General features: G+C 33.6%; 1 protein-coding gene across 4 annotated transcripts in view; it reads right to left on the bottom strand.

The window, feature by feature from the left end:
• The window catches only part of LRBA (LPS responsive beige-like anchor protein), an 832197-nt gene that overhangs the window by 694766 nt on the left and 116094 nt on the right, over positions 1-21337 (bottom strand). For all 4 annotated transcript variants that reach the window (XM_074229149.1, XM_074229148.1, XM_074229150.1 and 1 more), the window contains exons 8-12: positions 19861-20007; positions 11794-11991; positions 11047-11180; positions 2483-2591; positions 1992-2144 (exon numbers count right to left, since the gene is read on the bottom strand). In XM_074229149.1, coding sequence (XP_074085250.1) covers positions 1992-2144; positions 2483-2591; positions 11047-11180; positions 11794-11991; positions 19861-20007 — 741 coding nt within the window. The remainder of the gene's footprint in view (positions 1-1991; positions 2145-2482; positions 2592-11046; positions 11181-11793; positions 11992-19860; positions 20008-21337) is intronic.

The raw sequence follows: 21337 nt of genomic DNA, 5'->3' as shown, positions 1-21337 counted from the left end.
TTAGAAAGGGTCTGCCAAAATGAAAAAATAATTGCTGGGGAAACTGGAAAATAGCAAGGCAGGAAATGTACGTTGGATTGTATGTCACAAAAAGTTTCAAATGTATACAAACTTAAAATAAAAAACTCAAACACAGAAAAAAAGAAAATGAAATGAAATATCTTTCTTTTACCATGGAAAAAATTGTAACAAGGGAAAGAAAACCATAAAAGACAAAATAGATTATCAATTTCAGAAGCATTTAAAAGGGTTTTTTTTGCAGGGATCAAAATCAATATAACTGAAATGAGAAGCTGTCAGTTTTCTGCATCAAGTACCTCTGAAGAAAATTATCCAAGAAATATAGAGAACTGAGAGAATTATAACAATCTATCCCCAACAGGTAAGTGGTCAATGGACTAGAAGACTTTTCAAAAGAACATGTGAACTGTCAACAACAATAAGGACTGAAAATAATGACAGATAGCATTTACACAATGCTTTAATGTTTATCAAGGGCTCTAAAATAACTTATTTGATCTTCACAATAATCTTAAGAGGTAAATACTGTTTTTTATAGTATGAAGAAACTATTTTACAGGTGAAGAAACTTAGCACAGGGTCACAAAACTAGTGGCAGAGATAGGATTTGAACTCAGATCTTCCTGAGTCTGAGTTTAGGTCCAATGATGTGTGTGTGTGTGTGTGTGTGTGTGTGTGTGTGTGTATGTACACATATATACTATATATGTATATCAAATACATATACACATAAATACATGTTGAAACACATATGTATGGACACACATATCAAAGTATCTGGAGTACAATGTTTTTAGGGGCACTATGGTGGTACTATGATTAGAGTTTTGAGCCTAGAGTTAGGAGAAGGAAAAAACTCAGATCTTCTGCCACAGATATGTAGCAGCTTTGTTACCCTGAGAAAGTCACTTAACATCCGTCTGCCTCAATTCAAAATGAGGATAGCCTACCTCCCTGAGTAGTTATAAGGATCAAATGAGAATACTTATTGAGAGAAAAATGTATATAGCACAGTATCTAGCACATAGATTTATAGTTATACAAATGTTTTTAATATGCATTTAATATATAATAGTTGATACAGTAAAATATGTAATAGCTAACATAATAGCTTTACATATTAGCTATAAAAGTTTTTATTCTCTTCTCCTTTCCATTTTGTTGTAGTAGAAAACTGGAAACAAAAAAAATGTCTATGGACTGGGCTGATCAAACTGTATATATGAATTAAATAGAAAATAGAAAATATGAAGAATTTGGAGGAACATGGAATAATGTTAAAGACAGATGCAGAGAAAGAAAGGAGAACCAGAACAATATGTGCAATAATTACATAAAAAAACACTAAAAGGTTAACTAAATTTAGATTAAATACAATGACTAAACATAACATTTGAGGAAATATTTCCTTCCTCCCTCAATAGAAAAGAGTTAGAACACAGGTACAAAAAATTTTGTATGTTGTCAGATTCTATTTTTTCCAACTGGTTTTATTTAAATGCTGTTTTAGTTTAAAAAGATGACTCCATGGAAGATAAGGATATATTAGAAAATGACTGATATTTTTTAAGAGGCATTAACAAAATATTTCTTAATCTTCACCCCAATCTGAAACATGGATACAATTGATTGTATTGCAGATTAATGTTCTCATTAAATAATCTTTTTCTTCAAATTTTTACCAAAAAAAAGCAAAATAAGTTTTATATACGAAACAATCTTCATAACGAAATTCCATTTTGTATTCCTACAAAGATACAAAAAAAAATCCAGCAGTTAAGAACTTTTTCTAATTCTACATTCACTCAAATATACTTAATAATCTTTAGTCTACAAGGAAAATCTCTGTAAAGATTAACAATAATGAAATAAAGTAAAAGGAAAAAAGGAACAATTAATAAAAAACAAAAGGAATAAAACATTCAAAGGAACAATACATTCAAATCAACAAGACATAAGACATATTTTACCTTAGCTGGAGTATGAATCCATATTGCAGGATTGAGAAGGATATGATCACATAATTGTTTCAGAAGTGGTACACCATTATGTAGACTACTCAGGTATTTTGAAAATGCCAAACAAAGTTCAAGTACAGCTCTGCTAACATGGCATTTAGAAGACTGTGAAAGAAAAAAAAATGCTAGTTTTTATTTTAATAAAATCAATCAAATACTTCAGGAAAGAACAAGGAAAACACAGGACTACCAGGGGAAGAAACAATTCTATCGTTTAAGTTATCTCCCACATCACAGATACAGTGAAATTCCCCAGCAATCATTCATCAACAGACACAATTCTGTGATGTATTAGATGACAGAAACCAAATATGAAAATCCCAAATAAATTATTACAACAAAGACAACTCCTGCAAAAAAAAGATGCCAGTAAAAAAGGAAGTCGACCCAAAAAGTCTATGAGCTTTAAACAAATAAAAAGTTTTAAGTAAATTGTGTTTTACCTTTTCAAGGTTGTATCCTATGACCAGAAAGCCTTTAGAGGAAAGCATTTGTTCTTGCATAGCAATGGAGTTTTTCAGTAACTCCATGATAAAAGCCAACAGGGTGGAGCTGAAAAAGTGGGGGGGAAAAAACTTGAAATAAGATCTTTCAAAAAAAAAAAAGAAATTTTATTTGTTTTGAATATTACAATTTTTCCCCCAATCTTATTTCCCTCCAAAATAACATTTCTAAAGGAATTTTCAATAGTATTGGGGATATAAAAATCACAGAAGTCTCTATTAAATTTTAGTACAATGGTGGTAGAGAGGATACGGAGAAGATTGTTAGTTCCCTAAGATTTAGGGTGACTTTTTTTTAAAGAGGAAATGTAGGCAGAAGGTAAATGACAAATAATATAATGAACAGAGAGGTGACTTGGGGACCAGCGCATGGAAGTCTTGCTTCTTCCATATGCTAGTTTTATGCTCTGAGTAAGTCATTTAACCTTAATTACATCATATTACAGAGAGGCTTAACTGGATCAGCAGGAGAGTAACTCCACACCAGGAATTCCATATACAGGCCTAGACTCACTCACTCAATAAATAAACATATAAATGAATAGACAATTAAATTGGCAGATACATAAATAAATAATTAACTTCTGAAGGAAAAAGAGAAAAGTACTTGATACAGAGAGCAGCAGAAGTTTTGCTTTGCTTTTTCTTATATATTATATATACTACATACAGGTAACACCATTAATTCAGTACGTTACACCATTTATTTTAATTTCCTCATTCCCACATATTCAATCCCTCAGACTGCTCCCAATGACAAAAACTTCTTCTCTGATACACAAAATACTTCAAACATCTCCTGAAATTCTACCACATCTAAGAATCTATCTCTAAATATTTATAAGATTTACCAGCAATTTTTCATCTAAATCTTCTTAAAGTAAATGTTAATAAAGAAAAATCTAAGTTGTTTAAGAAATCAAGCATCATTCCAAATTATATACTTTCTAAGTATAATTAGTAGTCCAGAATTCAAAAGCATACTTTGCATTTAGCAAATCATACCTGAAATACAAATTTAAATCAGTGACCTATGTCTACCAATTTTTGGACATTCCTTAAGAGTCAATAACTGACTAAAAGTGAGGCCATCAAAATATAAAATAAAATAAGTATAATTAATAAAAGAAAGTAAAATAAATCTTTAGAGCAAATAATCTATTATTATATTATCATATTTTAATGCCAAAGTCATTATGTGATCCCTTCATCAACAAGTCAAATTTAATTCATTTAAGCACTAACAAGTATTAGTAAATAAATATCTATTGACTATCTTTAACTTGGAAAATGATACTAAAGATATTCTGCAGTATTCAAAAAATATTATCACACCACCCTTTAGCACAAAACGTTATGAATAGCTCGCCATTATGGTAACTCGCCCGAAAGAAAACCATATTGTAAGAATGTAAGTCAGGGGCAGAGTCAAGATGGTAACAGGAGAAGAGCCTCTCTTATGTGCTCTCTCTATAATATTTCAAAACTCATAAAATTATGACTCTAGCTACAATTTCAAGAGACAGAACCGAAAGGAAAATCCAGTGAGGCAGTTCTCCAGACCAATGTAACCTGGAAAATAGTGGAAAGGCTCAGCTCCAAGGGGTTAGAGGGGCAGCCCGCCAGAGTGAAGGAACTTCAGCCTCCGGGAGGCAGCCCCAGGGTGCCTGAGAGCAATAGTTCATGGCGGCGGGGACAGTTTCCTAACCTACACCCCTGGAAGCACCAGGCACAACTTGGAAGATCAGTGGGGGACCTCTGCCAGAGCAAGCACATGAAGCCCAGCCCTCTGGGAACTCAGCAAGCAGTATGACCTCAACAGGCCAGATCCAGGAAAGGGAAGCAGGCGGAGCCAGAGCAGGAGCCCCCAGGCTTCCTAGGTCTGTTCTCTGTACCTGTAACACAACTTTGGGACTCTGACCACATTCAGATCCTGATCGCAGCCTAGGACCACCACAAAACAGCACGGTCCCCCTGCCCCAACCTTAGCCCATGGGAGAGGGATGCACTTGTAGTCATTCACAGACTAGGAGGGAAGACAGAGTTTTACACACACTGAGATCCTTGGAGGGAGGGGTGTCTCAATAATACTCAAAAGTTCAGGAAGCACCACAAAACCAGGCACAGGCTGGGGAAATGAGTAAACAAGGGAAAAAAGAGGAACACCATTAAGAAATACATTGTCTATGATTCCAAGAAGGATCAAAACACTTAATCTGAAGATGAGGAAGTACAGGATTCTGCATCTAAAGACTCCCAAAAAAAAAAACAGAAAGTGGGCTTAGGCTATGACAGAGCTCAAAAAAGATTTTGAAAATTAAGTGAGGGAGACAGAAGAAAAATTGGGAAAAGAAATGAGAGAGATGCAGGGAAAAAAAAGAAGTCAACAGCTTAGTCAAGGAGATTCAAAGAAATGCTGAAGAAAATAACATGTTAAAAGCCAGCATAGGTCAAATGGATAAAATGATACAAAAAAGTTAATGAGAAGAATACTTTAAAAAGCAGAACTGGCCAGATGGAAAAAGAGATAAGAAAGCTCTCTGAGGAAAACAAATCCTTCAAATGTAGACTGGAGCTAAAGCAAGCTGTTGATTTTACAAGAAGTCAAGACACAATACTTCAAAACCAAAAGAATGAAAAATTAGAAGAAAATGTGAAACATCTCATTAAAAAACAACTGATCAGGATATGCAAAGACAATTTACAGATGAGGAGATCAAAGCAATACATAGCCATATGAAAAAATGCTCTAAATCATGAATTATTAGAGAAATGCAAATTAAAGCTTCTCTTAGGTACCACCTCACACCTCTCAGACTGGACAATATGACCAGAAAGGATAATGATCATTGTTGGAAGGGCTGTGGGAAATCTGGGACACTATTACACTGTTGGTGAAGCTGTGAACTCATCCAACCCTTCTGTAGTGCTATTTGGAACTACGCCCAAAGGGCAACAAAAATGTCCACACCCTTTGATCCAGCAATACCACTACTGGGTCTATATCCTGAAGAGATGATGAAAAAAGGGTAAAAACATCACTTGTACAAAAATATTTATAGTGGCAAAGAATTGGAAATCAAGTAAATGTCCTTCAATTGGAGAATGGCTTAGCAAACTGTGGTATATGTATGTCATCGAACACTATTGTTCAATTAGACACCAGGAGGGAACAGGATTTCAGGGAAGCCTGGAGTGATTTGCATGAACTGATGTTGAGTGAGATGAGCAGAACCAGAAAAACACTGTACACCCTAACAGCAACATAGGGGTGATGTTCAACCCTGAAGGATTCTCTCATTCCATCAGTGCAACAATCAGGAAAAATTTGGGGCTGTCTGCAAAGGAGAGTGCCATCTGTATCCAGATAAGGAGCTGTGGAGTTTAAACAAAGTTCAAGAAGTATTCCCTTTCATTTAGAAAAAAATAGATATCTTATTGTCTGATCTTGTTACCTCTTAGACTTCTCAGATTTCTCTCTCATCACACCCAATTCAGATCAAGGTACAACATGGAAACAAAGTAAAGACTGACAGATTGCTTTCTGGGGGGGGGGGGAGTAAGATTGGGGGGGGGGGAATTGTAAAACTCAAATAATATCTTTAATAAAAATAAATTTTAAAAAAAACAACTGATCTGGAAAATAGATTCAGGAAAGATAATTTAAAAATTACTGGGAACCTGAAAGTCATGACCAGGAAAACAGCCTTGACATCATTTTCAAGAATTCCTATAGGAAAATTGCCCAGATATCCTAGAAACAAAGGGCAAAATAGAAATTGAGAGAATCCACCTATCTCCCCTGGAAAGAGATCCAAATAAAAAACAACCCCCAGGAATATTATCACCAAGTTTCAGAACTCCCAAGTCAAAGAGAAAATATTACAAGCAGCCAGAAGGACATAATTCAAATACTGTGGAGCTATAGTCAGGATCACATAGGACTTAGCAGCAACTGCTTTAGGGGTCCGTAGGGCTTGGAATATAATATTCAGGAAGGCAAAAAAGCTCAGAATGCAACCAAGAACCAGCTACGCAGCAAAACTGATACCCTCTTCCAGGGGAAAAGATGGACTTTCAATGAACAAGGGGAATTTCAATTGTTCCTGTTGAAATAACCAGAACTGAACAGAAAATTTGATCTTAAATACAGGACTCAGGTGAAGCATAGAGAGGGGAGAAGGGTAAAATATGAGGGACTTAATGATGATGAACTGCATGTATTCCTGCATAGAAAAATGATACTGATAATACTCATATGAACCTTCTCATTTGATAGAGCAGGTAGAAGGAACTTTTATAGATGAAGCACAGGAGAGAGATGAATTTGAAGATATAATATATTGTAAAAATGGTGTCAATGGCTAAAAGGGAAATGTACTGGGAGTAAGAGAAAGGAGAGGTGGAGTAGGCTAAGATATTTCATATAATAAGATTTTTTTTTTATTACAATGAGCTATTGCAATGATATGGAAGGGGAAAGATGAGGGGAATGAGGGATCCTTAGCTCTCATCAGAGATGGCTAGGAGAGGAAACAACATACATACTCAATGGGGTATAGACATCTAGAGTAAGAAGGAGAGAGGGGGGACAGGGGAAGGGGGGCTGTGAGTGATGAAGGAGAGGGTGGAGTGTGGGGGAGAGTGGTCAGATATAACACATTTTCGTTTTTACTTCTTGCAAGGGGCTGGAATTGGATGGCTTGTCCAGGACCACACGGCCAGGTGGTTGCAGGGCCTTAGAGGTGGTATGTGGGCTCAGGGCCTCTTGGCCCCAGGGCCAGTGATCAGTCCACTGTGCCACTCAGCTACCCTACAGCAGAGTCAGAGTGAAAGGAGAGAGAAAATACAGAATATGGTAGTGGGGAAGTACGAATGGAGGGAGTTATGATAAGCAATGGCAATGGTGGAAAAATAGGGAAGTAGCTTTTGTGATAGACTTATCATAAAGAATGTGATCCACCCGTGACAGAGCTGGTGGTGTTGGAACACAGACTGAAGCACCTTTTTTTATATTTTTATTTTTATTTTTTTCTCTTTCATTTACTTAATTGCTCATGCGCATCTATATTTTCGGGGGGAAGGGGATATTATGTTTACACTTTTTTTTATGTTTTTGCAAGGCAAATGGGCTTAAATGGCTTGCCCAAGTCCACACAACTAGATTATTATTAAGTGTCTGAGGCCAGATATGAACCCGGTACTCCTGACTCCAGGGTCGGTGCTCTATCCACTGCACCCCCTAGCCGCCCCTATGCTTACTCTTAAACAAGAATATTTTAGTAATGTATAAAAAAAAATCATTTGCACAAAAATAAAAATAAACATAATAAAAAAAAAGAACACAAGTCAAAGTTACTTTCAAATGCAGAAATACCTTTGCTTCTATCATCATCTAATGGTCAATTTAAACTTCACAATTACCTTTACTGTTCAGGTGTAAACAAGAATTTTTCACCATTTCTATGTATTACCAACAAAATCCAGTAGGAAGAGAAATTCCACGTAAAATAAGTACAGACTGCATAAAATACTTGGAAGTTTACCGCCAAAACACAAACAGGTTCACAATTACAAAATGCTTTTCACACAAATAAGACAGCTCTAAACTAAAAAATCATTAATTGATCAGGGGATGGGGATGAGCAAATATAATAAAAAATGACAACACTACCTATATTTGTTTATTTGTTTAGTACCATTACCAGTCAAACAATAACAGAATTATTATATAAAGCTAGGAAAATAATAACAAAATTCAACTGGAAAAAAAAGATGAAGAATATCAAGGGACTCAATAAAAAAGTGAAAGTAGCAGAGCAATATTAGATCACAAACTATACTAACAAATTTGTAATCATCAAAACAATATGGTATTGGATAAGAAATAGTAATAAAGGAAAAAATTAGATACCCAATAAACAAGATACCTAGAGTGTAAAAAAATCCAAAACTTGAAGCTAATGGAGCCAAAATTTACTATCTGACAAAATCTCCAGGGGAAAAAAAATGGAAAACATTCTGGCAGAAACTAGGTACACACCAATATCTCATAATGTACTTCAAAATAAAATTAAAATGGATAAATGATATAAACATAAAGGGTAATATGTTAAGCAAATTATGAGAGCATGGGGGAAAAAAGCCGGTCTTATTTATGAATAAGTGAAGAGATGAGCAAACAAGAAGCAGAGAGAATTATAGGACATAAAATGGACAAGTCTGATTCCATGAAATTAAAGTTTTTGCACCAACAAAACAAATCAACAAAAATTATAAGGTAAGCAAGTAACTAAAGGAAATATTTTACAGCAAATTACTCTGATAATAAAATATAGAGAGAGAGAAGTGATCCAATTTATTCCCAAACTGCTAAGTGGTCAAAGGAAATGAAGAGGCAGCTTTTAGAAGAAAAAAATCAAAATTATCAAAAAAGCTCTAAATCACTAATAATTATAGAGAAATGCAAATTAAGACAATCTCACAAACCTATCAAATTGATTAAATGACAGGAAGAAAATAACAAATGCTGGAGGGGTGTGGAAAAAGAGGGACAATGTACTACTGGAGAAGCTGTGAACTAGTCCAACCACTCTGAAGAATAATATAGAACTATACCCAACTGTAATTATCTTTTTTATTTTAATTTTATTTTTACATGTAAATATCATTTTCAGCAATCATTTTTATAAGATTTTGAGTTCCATATTTTCTCCCTCCATCTTTTCCTTCCTTCCCCCCATGATAATGAATAATATGATATAGGTTATACATGTATAATCATTTTAAACACATTTCAATATTAGTCATGTTGAGAAAAAGAATCAAACATAGAGGGGGAAAAACACATGAGAGAAAAAAAGTGAAAATTGTATGATTTGAGATGAATTCAGCTCCATAGTTCTGTAGATGTATGTAGATGGCATTTTCCATCACAAGTCTTTTAGAATTGTCTTTGATCACTAGATTTCTGAGAAGAGTAAGTTCACCAAGGTTTGTCATCCATAAAGTTGCTGTTAAGGTGTACAATGATCTATTTCCTGGTTCTACTAATTTCACTCAACATTAGTTCATGTAAATCTTTCCAAAACTGCATAACTTTTAGTAATCCAGAAATAATACTACTAGATTTGAACACCCAATGAGATCAAAGAAAAAAATAAAGGGCCCATATGTTCAAAAATATTGATAGCAGCACTTTTTGTGGTGGCAGAAAAAAAATGGAAAATGAGGGGATAACCCATAAATTCGAGAATGACTGGATAAATTGGAGAACATGATTATGAGAGAATATTATTATGCTGTGAGAAATGACAAAGAAGGCTGTTTCAGAAAAATCCTGGGAAGAAAAATGGAAAATGAGGGGATAACCCAGCAATTCAAGAATGACTGGATAAGTTGGGGAATATGAATGTGATGGAATATTATTATGCTGTAAGAAATGACAAAGAAGGCTGTTTCAGAAAAATCCTGGGAACATTTAAATAAACTTATGCAAAATGAACTGAGGAGAACTGGTAGAATGTTGTACAAAGTAACAGTAATATGGTAAGGATGATCACCTCTGAAAGATTTAGATGTTCTGATCAATTAAGATAATGATCTAAAACAATATCAAAGTAGTGATGATAAAAAAATTCTAACCTATTCTGGAGAGAAAACTGATGAACTCTGAGTAAAAACATAAGCCTTTTTTTCCCCACTTGATTTCTCTTGCTTTTTTTCCCCACAAGGCTAATGTGGAAATATACTTTGCATACTTCATACATATAATGAGTACTATATTTTTTGTCTTCTTAGTGGGTGAGGAAGGAAAAGAAGAAAGTTAAGAACTGGGAATAGAAAACAAAAATTTTTATAAAACAAATCAAAATAAAAACAATATTACTACAACTTTGAACAAAATCTAATCACAAGGATTATCATATTTATTCCAAAGGACCAATAACAAAGAGTAGCTAGACTCAGAGTAAAAGACAAGACATTTTGGAAAAATGGCCACTTGACTTCACTTGACTATATTTTTACAAAGTATAACTTTTGTTCACTGGGATATAGAGAAAAAGTAATTTTTTTTGCTATTTTCTTAAAATTTAATTAAAAAATATCATACTCATTTTATTCCACAACTGCCTCATTGTAATGTTCTATAGTAGCTGTTTAAACTACAGTTCTATAAGTTTAAAAAGAAAGGAAAGGTAAATTAAGTCCAGTCCAAATAAAAAGAAAAAGAATTTCATCTGCAAGGGAAATGCTTTAAAAGGAAAACAATTACAATTTTTAATGTTAATGTTTAATTTGCACTTAAAAATACATTAAAAAGGGGCAGCTAGGTGGCATAGTGGATAAAGCACCAGCTCTGTAGTCAGGAGTACCTGGGTTCAAATCCGGTCTCAGACACTTAATAATTACCTAGCTGTGCAGCCTTGGGCAAGCCACTTAACCCCATTTGCCTTGCAAAAACCTTAAAAAAAAAAAACAAACCACACATTAAAAATACTCACCTAACAGATGTGTCAACCTGGTCAGATGAATACTGTCTATAGTCAAGTTGAGCAAAGAGAGGAAAAAGCACCTGCACTCCTCCAATTGAATGCATAGCGCTTTGGATAGAATGTGTCAAAACCGCCTTTACATCCTGATAAAGAAGAAAGGACATAAAATTATACCCAATTATTTTTATTTCTATAATTAAAACAAAATCTTAATTAGAATGGCAGAAATACTTTACAATACTTAATTCAGTTTTTTTAATAGAATAAGCTATGTAAATATCTACATTAAAAATAACTGTATCTATTAGAAGTAGCTAAGTGACTTGGTAGTTAGAATCTAGGCCTATAGTCAGGAAGACTTGAGTTCAAATCTGAACTCAGAAACTATGTGAACCCTGGGTAAGTCAGTTAACTATTTTTTTTTCTTAATCCCCGAAGAAGACAATGGTAAACCATTCCAATATCTTTGCCAAGGAAACGCCATGAACAGTATGACCCATGGGTTCACAAAGAATTAGACAAAACTGAATGATCAAACAATAATATAAATACACAAGATTATCTAAACGTTGCTCATTCAAAAATATTTTGAAAAAGGGGCAGCTAGATAGTACAGTGTATAAAGTCCAGGCCCTGGAGTCAGGAGGACCTGATTTCAAATCCAGCCTCAGACACTGAAACTGCATGAACTTGGATAGGTTACTTAATTCCCTTTCCCCACTTCCCCCAAAAGAAATTCTGAAAAGTGCACTGTACCTGGAGCATAAGAGCATGAGGTGAATGAACAAATATAGAAGGGTTATCCTTGGGAGATGATTCAAGACACAGCTGGGCATCAGTGGCCCGCGGATTGTATGTGAATGCAATAGCACTAGAAAGTTTGCCATCATAAAGCAAAAGCTTGTGATGCTCAGCAAGGAAGAGGTCACTTTCTGCTTTGAATTTAAAAGTACCCTAAAAAATAAAATTAAGAAAACTTTACATTTACTCATGTACAGCATGAGTCAATAATAAACAAACAGAATTAAATCATTAAGGAAATGCATAACAAATGAAGCTTTCTAACAATACTGACAGTCTTTGTTGATTATTCTGTAGTAATAATTTCTAAAATGACTGATTTTAATTCAACAAACATTAATTATCAAGCATCAATTATTGGCAGAACATACTTCTAGCCATTAACAGTCATAGATTTGCAATAAATATAATTCTACATTTTAAAGAGGTACTGCAATGCAAATCAGTAACTACACCTAGAATATAAAAGACTTTATATTTAGCAACACATTTAACAAATGCTTGCATAACAAAACATAAAATCTAACTTTTCCCAAGACTAACCAAAAAAACAAACAAAAAAACAAAAATCAACTTTCAACTGCAACTGCTCAAAACACCACGAAGAATAATTTTTTTGGTTCTCTTTATGTCCTAATTCTATAGTGTTGTGCATTTTAAAATAATACGGGAAAAGCTATCTAGTATTTCAAAATAACTTTTAATTTAAATAGGCTGTCATTAAATTTATCAGCTTAATTTATTTCATTTTCACAAATAAAATTCCTCCTAAAGATTAGAAAAGCAAATTGTTTAAAGACAACATAAAAGAGGTATAAAGCTATTTTTTTAAACACTAAAATCATTTAAGAATGCTACACTAAGGGGCAGCTAGGTGGCATAGTGGATAAAGCACCGGCCCTGGAGTCAGGAGTACCTGAGTTCAAATCCGGTCTCAAACACTTAATAAATACCTAGCTGTGTGGCCTTGAGCAAGTCACTTAACCCCATTTGCCTTGCAAAAACTTTAAAAAAAAAGAATACTATGCTGAATATGATTTTCAATTTTTTAAATTTTTTTGCTTATGCTTCTCCCTTCAACTTTTTTCTTTTTTGTTCTAATCTTCTTTTACAAAATGATTAATATGGAAATATGTTTAACATAGTTTAACATGCATAACCTATATTAGATCACTCATCATCAAAGGTAGGTGGGAGGGAGAAAAATGTGGAACTCAAAACCTTAGAAAAAAATGAATGTGGAAATCTTTGAATTTGGTTGGAAAATAAAAGTAAAAAAAATTTATTTAAAAAAATTTCTTAAAACAATGCTACATTGAGTTACCCAAAAAGGAAACTCAATTCTTACTATTTATAAAGTTATATCTCAGTATTTTTGAACTCGTAGCAATTTCTAAAAGAAAGAAAAAGTCTGCAAAAGAGGAGAAAATGTACTTCGCAAATATTTCTTTTAATTTTTATTTTAAATAACTTCAAGGTAAGAGATGTAATCCTTAACTGAGACCTATATGCACAACTTAGCAAGACATGGCAAGACATAAAAGCACTTCCTTTGTACTTTTATGTGTTTAAAAATATTCTAATTCATTCATATATAAATATTTTTTTACAGTAACATATATTAAGGGCAAAAGAAGTTGAATTGATGTTGTTTTAGAAATTAAAGAGTTTTATGAAATAGTTATTGTAAAGTGACTATGGCATAAAAACATGAATAAAACATTAAAAATAAATCTAATTCACCTTCTTTAAAGATAAGTTTGATGATAAAATGAAATAAGCAATTTTCAATATTCAGCTAACAAAAAAATTTACTAAGATAAATTGGGATGAAATTATCTCTAAAGACATCTTAAGTTAAAAAAATCATAAGAACCAGATTTAATAAACTCTCAGAAATGATTGCCATTAACATATTTCTTCAACTATGATCTTCCAACATTTCAAGTATCAAAATTAAATGCACCCTAAAGCAGTTCCTAAAAATTGCTGCTTTGATATGATCTTTTCCAAGGTTAATTTGAATAGATGTCTATAATCTCACTAACCTCTTAAAATCTGAGTGAGTAATATAGCTCTAAATACAATATAAAACAATATATTTATCTAGAAACAAAGAATATTATTAAGAAAACTGTCTTAAAGTAAGTAACTAGGGAATTGGGGATTGACCTCATTACTTTCAGATTTTTCTACCAATTTTGTTGAAATAAAATTCAATTAGAAGTCCTATATACTGTGTGGTGGGAACAAGGTCCTAACTTCTAACATACCAATATGCAAGTTAGGATAGTTTTTCCATAAGAAATATTAAAACCACCTCTGAAACTTGATTGGTTCAGGAAACTAAAGGCTCCACTGTTTACATCTCTTCCTAGAGACCTATATACAAAACTGTCACAGGGAAATCCAGGCATCTTCTGATTTAAATGTGAACCAAAATGATAAATTAGGTAAAGAAATTTATTTTAAATTTAACTTAGGATGTCCTTAATGTCTTTCCTTTGTAATATTTTTCTTTCCCCAGAACTAAAGAACTCTCCTTTTCCTAGCAAAGGAATCATCAGCAAGTGTACCATTTTGTGCCAAAAGCAAACAAGGAGCCCTTCTGAGATAGGTCCAATCCAGAATAGATTTAAATATGAGAAATTCTTCCTGTAAAGATTACTACAAATCAGGGGGCGGCTAGGTGGTGCAGTGGATAGAGCACTGACCTTGGAGTCAGGAGTACCTGAGTTCAAGTCTGGCCTCAGAAACTTAATAATTACCTAGCCACGTGGCCTTGGGCAAGCCACTTAACCCCATTGCCTTGAAAAAAATCTAAAAAAAAAAGGTTACTACAAATCAAGAGAGAATTATGAAGCATGCTTCTTTCTTTGTATTTTATCTTAAAAGAATTTTTAAAAATCATGACATGTTTACTCACTAGCTATAATAAGGTGATCAGAGAAAGGGAGGATTGATGTTTTATTCAATAGAATAACACGAGTTTCAACAATGCTCCCATAAATAGTAACATTAAGTGAAACCGTGCATACAGTACTCCACCTGGAGTCAAGAAGATCTGAGTCCAAATCCAACTTCACATATTTATTGCCTATGTGACATTTTATAGGCCACTTGATCACTGTCTGCTTCAATTTCCTTCACTGTAAAATGGACATCATAAGAATACCTACTTCACAAAGTTGCTATGAGGATCAAACAGGACAGTATTTGTAAAATGCTTGGGTTAGAGTAGAAGCTTAATAAAGACGAGTTCCTTTCTCTTCCTACCCCCTGCTATGAGATGAAATTTTGAATAATAGGAGTTAGCTGTAAAGGCCTTGGTTTTTCCTGCTGTGGCTAGAAATAGGTTGAAGAACATACAAAGAAAGAGAATGAAATGGACTTTTTTGTTCATAAAATTATTGTAACCATTATGTTGACAACAATGAAGAGGATTTTTCTGAAGTTTTGAGAACGAGTTATACTGAATGAAATAAACAGTGAGAAAATGTGATTTCAGAATCAAAGAGAAGTTGTTTGAAATTATGGCTAATTTGAAGTGATTGTGGCTGTGATCAGTATTGTAAATAATGATCTTGATCTATCTGTTTATTGCCTATTTCACTGCTGATAAAGTATAAATTCAATATATTTAATACCTATTTAAAGCTAGGAGATCAAAGATATCAAGAGATAACAGATAGATACACAGATACGGAAAGCATTAAACCCTTATTATGTTCCAGGGAGTATGCTAAGTACTATCCATAGAGATACAAGCAAATACATGGAATAATAATGAGTAACTACTTTTGGGAAATGAATTTTTGTAAATTTATTATATAAATAATGGAATGGAGCTAGTAAAATTAGCTAAATAGCTGATTAATTAGTAGTTTTTTTAAAAAATTTACCTGTCAATGAAGAGATATATAAATATAGCCCTATATTACTTAGCATTTAAAATAAGATTAAATATGGATTAAGTCAAGCTGTAGACTGAAGAGTGACCATAGCTGCTATTAGACCCCCATAATACTTGTAATACGACCTTAAATAATTTGTATAAAAATTCTAAATTTTCCATTTACACTATCATATCTAATAGTTTTCCATGGTAGCAAACATCCAAAATGAATGTCAAAGGGTAAGAAAGTAGCAATATTTATTTCCACTCTCAAATATCATTTATTCACTATTTGACCATGTTAATAACTAATTCCTATATGTTGTGGAGGAGATCTGAAAGACAGTTTCTGGCTTTAAATATTAAGAACCTCTATTCCAAGCAAAATCAGTTGCCACACGTGCTAATGGGCATCAATTAACAGTTATTTAAGATTTAGTATTTAGATTCAGGATTTAGATCAGAAAGCATCCTTAAAAGTATCTAAATTTATATTTGAAGAAACAGGCCCAGAAAAGATCAGAAAAACTGCTAAGGATAATATCAGTAAGATGCATAACTACGATTTCAACCTAAATATTCTGGCTATTTTCCACCACACTTAGTTGCTTCAATGTAATTCCAGGTAGAGTTAGAGAAACTAGATTTTTAATGGCTCTAAAAGATGACTAGAGATAACTCAATATCCTTCATATTCTTAATGATCAAATAAAAAGAAAATTTTCCCTTTGTAATTATTCTGGCAAAGCACAAGCCTTAATTTACCCTATTTAAATGCCACTACCAAGAATTCCACAGAATGATAAAGGATCCAGAGACTATCCATGTATATATCATATATATCAATCATAAATATCAATTAAAGTACTGTGTGGTATAAAAATCCACTTAAAAACATATTAAAGACTCGCAAAGAAAGAAGTTCATTTTGGCTTTTCTTGAGAAAAGGGCATGCTCCAAGTCACAAAGGTAGTGAAGATCAAGGAGCTGCCCCAAATTGACAGTCAAGCAAGATTATATGGCCCAATGCAATGCCCTCCTCCTCCTCCTCCCTATCCTCTCTGTCCGTCGACTCAGTGATTAGTCTTCAGTTACATTCTACTCTCGAAAATCAACCCCAGCAACAAAGAAAAGAATGAAAGTTTTCATAAAATATTACCTCACACAAGGTCTAGGAACAGTCTACTATCCTCCCAGTTCCTTATCGAGAAAACAGGTGGCATTACAAGTCTTACTTGGAATGCAAGGTCTTTCTTCTAAGAATAATCTTAAGAATAATGGTTTCCTATCAGAAATCATATGATTATATAAATAGAATATGAAAAAGCTTTTGACAAAACATAGCACCCATTCCTACTAAAAACACTAGAGAGTTTAGGAATAAATGAGTTGTTCCTTAGAATAATTAGCAGTACCTATTTGAAACCATCAATAAGCATTATATTCAATGGGGAGAGGCTAGAGGCATTCCCAATAAGATCAGGGATGAAACAAAGATGACCATTGTCACCACTGCTATTCAATCTTGTATTAGAAATATTAACTTCAGCAATAAGAAAAGAAAGAAATTAAAGGAATTAGAATTGGGAAGGAAGGGACAAAACTCTCACCTTCTGCAGATTACATGATGGAATACCTAGAGAATCCCAAAAAATCATCTAAAGAAGTACTAGAAATAATTAGCAACTTTAGCAAAGTCACAGGATATAAAATAAATCCTCATAAATCCTCAACATTTCTATATATGACTAGTGAGATACAGCAGAAAGAACTGGAAAGAGAAATCTCATTCAAAGTAACCTCAGACAATAAAAAATACCTGGGAGTCTACCTGCCAAGGCAGACTCAGAAATTTTTTGAAAACAAATACAAAACACTTCTCATACAAATAAAATTAGATTTAAAAAACTTGGTAAATATCAACTGCTCATGGATAGATTGAGCTAATATAATAAAAATGACAATTCTATCAAAACTAAACTACTTGTTTAGTGCTCTACCAATCAAAATTCCAAAAAATTACTTTAATGAGTTAGAAAAAGTTTTAAGTAAATTCATATGGAGAAATAAAAACTCAAGAATTTCTAGGTACTACATGAAAAAAGTACAAAAGAAAGTGGCTTAGCCTTACCAGATCTAAAATTATATTATAAAGCATCAGTCATCAAAACTGTCTGGTATTAGCTAAGAAATAGAGTGGTAGATCAGTGTAATAGACTAGATGCAATAGCAGGAAATGATTACAGTAATCTGCTTTTTGATAAACCCAAAAAGTCCAGTTATGGGGATAAAAACTCTCTTCAATAAAAACTGTTGGGAAAATTGGAAGTTAGTATGGCAGAAACTGAGATTAGACGAACATCTCACATCCTATACCAAGATAAGACCAAAATGGATACAGGATCTAGACATAAAAAACAAAAACAAAAACAATATTATAAGTAAAACAGGAGATCAAGAAATAGTTTATCTGTCAGATCTATGGAAAGGGAAGCAGTTTGTGACCAAGGAAGATATGGAGAACATCATTAAAAACAAACTAGAGGGGCAGCAAGGAGGTGCAGTGGATAGAGCACTGACCTTGGAGTCAGGAGTACCTGAGTTTAAATTCAGCCTCACACTTAACAATTACCTAGCCATGTGGCCTTGGGCAAGATACTTAATCCCATTGCCTTGAAAAAAAAAATCTAAAAAAAAAACTTGGTTACAATAAATTAAGAAGTTTTTGCAAAGACAAAACCACTGTAAACAAGATCAAAAGAAATGTAGTAAATTGGGAAACAATTTTTACAACTAGTATTTCTGACAAAGGATTCATTTCTAAAATATACACAGAACTGAGTCAAAGGATATGCAAAGGCAATTTACAGATGAGGAAATCAAAGCAATCCATAGTCATATGAAAAATTGCTCTAAATCACAATTTATTGTAGAATACAAATTAAAGCATCTCTAAGGTACCACCTCACATGTCTCAGATTGGCCAATATGACCAGAAAAGATAATGATCAATGTAGGAAGGGATGTGGGAAATCTAGAACACTAATACATTATTGGTGGATCTGTGAATACATCCAGCCTTTCTGAAGAACAACCTGGAATTATTCCCAAAGGGGAACAAAACTATGCATATGCTTTGATCCAGCAATACCACTACTGGGTCTATACCCTGAAGAAATTATGAAAAAGGGTAAAAACATCACTTCTACAAAAATATTCATAGCAGCCCTGTTTGTGGTGGTAAAGAACTGGAAATCAAGTAAATGGGGAATGGCTTAACAAACTGTGGTATATGGATGTGATGGAACACTATTGTTCTATTAGAAACCAGAAGGGATGGGAATTCAGGGAAGCCTGGAAGGATTTGCATGAATTGATGCTGAGCAAGTTATACAGAACCAGAAAAACATTGTACACCCTAACAGCAACATGGGGGTAACGATCAAACTTGATGGACTTGCTCATTCTATCAGTGCAACAATCAGGGACAATTTGGGGCTATCTGCGATAGAGAATACCATCTGTATCCAGAGAAAGAATTGTGGAGTTTGAACGAAGACCAAAAACTATTACCCTCAATTTAGGGTGAAAAAAAAGCCATTATCTTATTATGTAATTTTGCTATCTCTTATACTTTATTTTTCTTCCTTAACAATATGATCTCTCTCTCATCAGTTTCAACTTAGATCAATGTTTACCATGGAAACAATGTAAAGACTAACTGCCTTCTGTGGGGGGAGGGAGGGAAGCAAGAGTGGGAGAAAATTATAAAATTCAAAATAATTAAAATCTTTCTTTTATAAAAAAATAAAATAGAATAAAATCTTATTCTGTTACCTCATAAAAAAAAAAAGAGTGAGCCATTTCAGGATCAATGAACTTACCTTAATTTGTGAGAAAGTGTGTTTAAGGAAATATTTATACTCTGCATATTCCATGCATAAAGCCAAAGAAAGCACCTGACTAATCAGTTCAATACCAATTCATTCCTTCCCAACCAGTATTTTATCATACCCTAGTTTACTCAAGACCATCAATGATGTTATTCAAGGTCTAAAATCTTCAAAACAAATCACTTTAATTTTCAAATAAGTTGGATGATTGAATAGTCTGAAATATCAAAGTACCTTGTATCCCAATCCTAGTTGATAAACTGCAAAAATCTGAGCAGCATTGAGAGCTTCACTGAAAAGGTAAACAGCAGTCATTTGCCCACAAAACACTCTATTGGCATCTGCTGTTTCTGAAGACCCTAAGAAGCACTTGTCAAATGTCTGTGAAAAAAACACAATAGGAGTTTAAATTAATTATAACCAAAAAAAGTTAGATTTACCATTAAAACTAAAAAGAAGATCTCAGATGGGGGCTAGGGGAAAGGAAGTGAGTTTGGGAGGAAAATTGTAAAATTCAAAATACAATAAAAAAGGATCTCGAAAATAAGAGGCTGAGAATTTTTTGTTTTGTTCTGGTTTTGGTTTAAGGCAAAGGATGTATCTTCAGTGTCTACTACAGATATCACTTAACAAATGCTGGTTGAGGGGCAGCTAGGTGGCGCAGTGGATAGAGTACTGGCCTTGGAGTCAGGAGTGCCTGGGTTCAAATCCAGCCTCAGACACTTGATAATTACTTAGCTGTGTGGGCCTTGGGCAAGCCACTTAACCCCATTACCTTGCAAAAACTTAAAAAAAAAAAAAAAAAAACCCACAAATGCTGGTTGATTGATTATTAAGGTTAAATTTCACACAAATAGATGCCATAAATGCAATTCACAATTTTATCTCATTCCTGTAGACTCATATATTTTTTAAAAAATCATATAATATAAAACCTTAGGGGCCATATAGTCCAATTGTCCCTAAAAAAGTAACCTCTCTACAGTATAACTCATAGGTGATTTTCCAGATTTTGCTAGACAGCTCAGAGAGCAATCCTACTACCCTCCTAAGACAGTCAGTTCCACATTTGAGAGGGCCTAATTCTGAGAATTTTTTTCCAAAAAAAACTAAACAATGAATTTATGTATTTCCTTTTACAATTTCTATCAACTCTCCTACTTATACCCTCTCGGGGTCAAGTGGAATAAGGTTAATCCCACTTCTGTGTGACATTTCTTAAAATAACTGAAAATTTCTATTATAATCTGTATTTCTTCTTGTCTTTTCCAGACTGAACATACCCAGTTTCTTCAACTGAGTCATGAATACATAATACAATCCATTTACAATGCTGATCACACTATATAGGACACCTTGAAGTTCATTACTATCCTTCCTAAATAATGACATTCAAAAGAAGAAACTATGTAGAATGAAGCATGGGCCAGTGAAAAGAGCACAGACTTGGAATTGAAATCCTCACTATGTAAAGGATGTGCCTCTCTCTGCCCCCAGGTGACCTTGGGCATGTTATATAATCTCCCCAAGGATGACTTCCTCATCTGTAAAATGAGGTATATGGAGATCAGCAGACCTCTAAGGTTTCTTGAAGCTCTCTACCTATGATCCTTCCAGCTTCCAGACATTAGTCCTCCCTTAAATAAACTTCTATGAATAACAGCCAGAAGACCACAGATCATAACATCATAGGGAAGCTAAGCATGGTAGA

The sequence above is a fragment of the Macrotis lagotis genome, chromosome 3 (assembly GCF_037893015.1).
Source record: "Macrotis lagotis isolate mMagLag1 chromosome 3, bilby.v1.9.chrom.fasta, whole genome shotgun sequence".
NCBI lineage: Eukaryota > Metazoa > Chordata > Mammalia > Peramelemorphia > Peramelidae > Macrotis > Macrotis lagotis.
The sequence above is the reverse complement of the archived record's forward strand: the minus strand, read 5'-3'. Positions and strand labels throughout refer to the sequence as shown.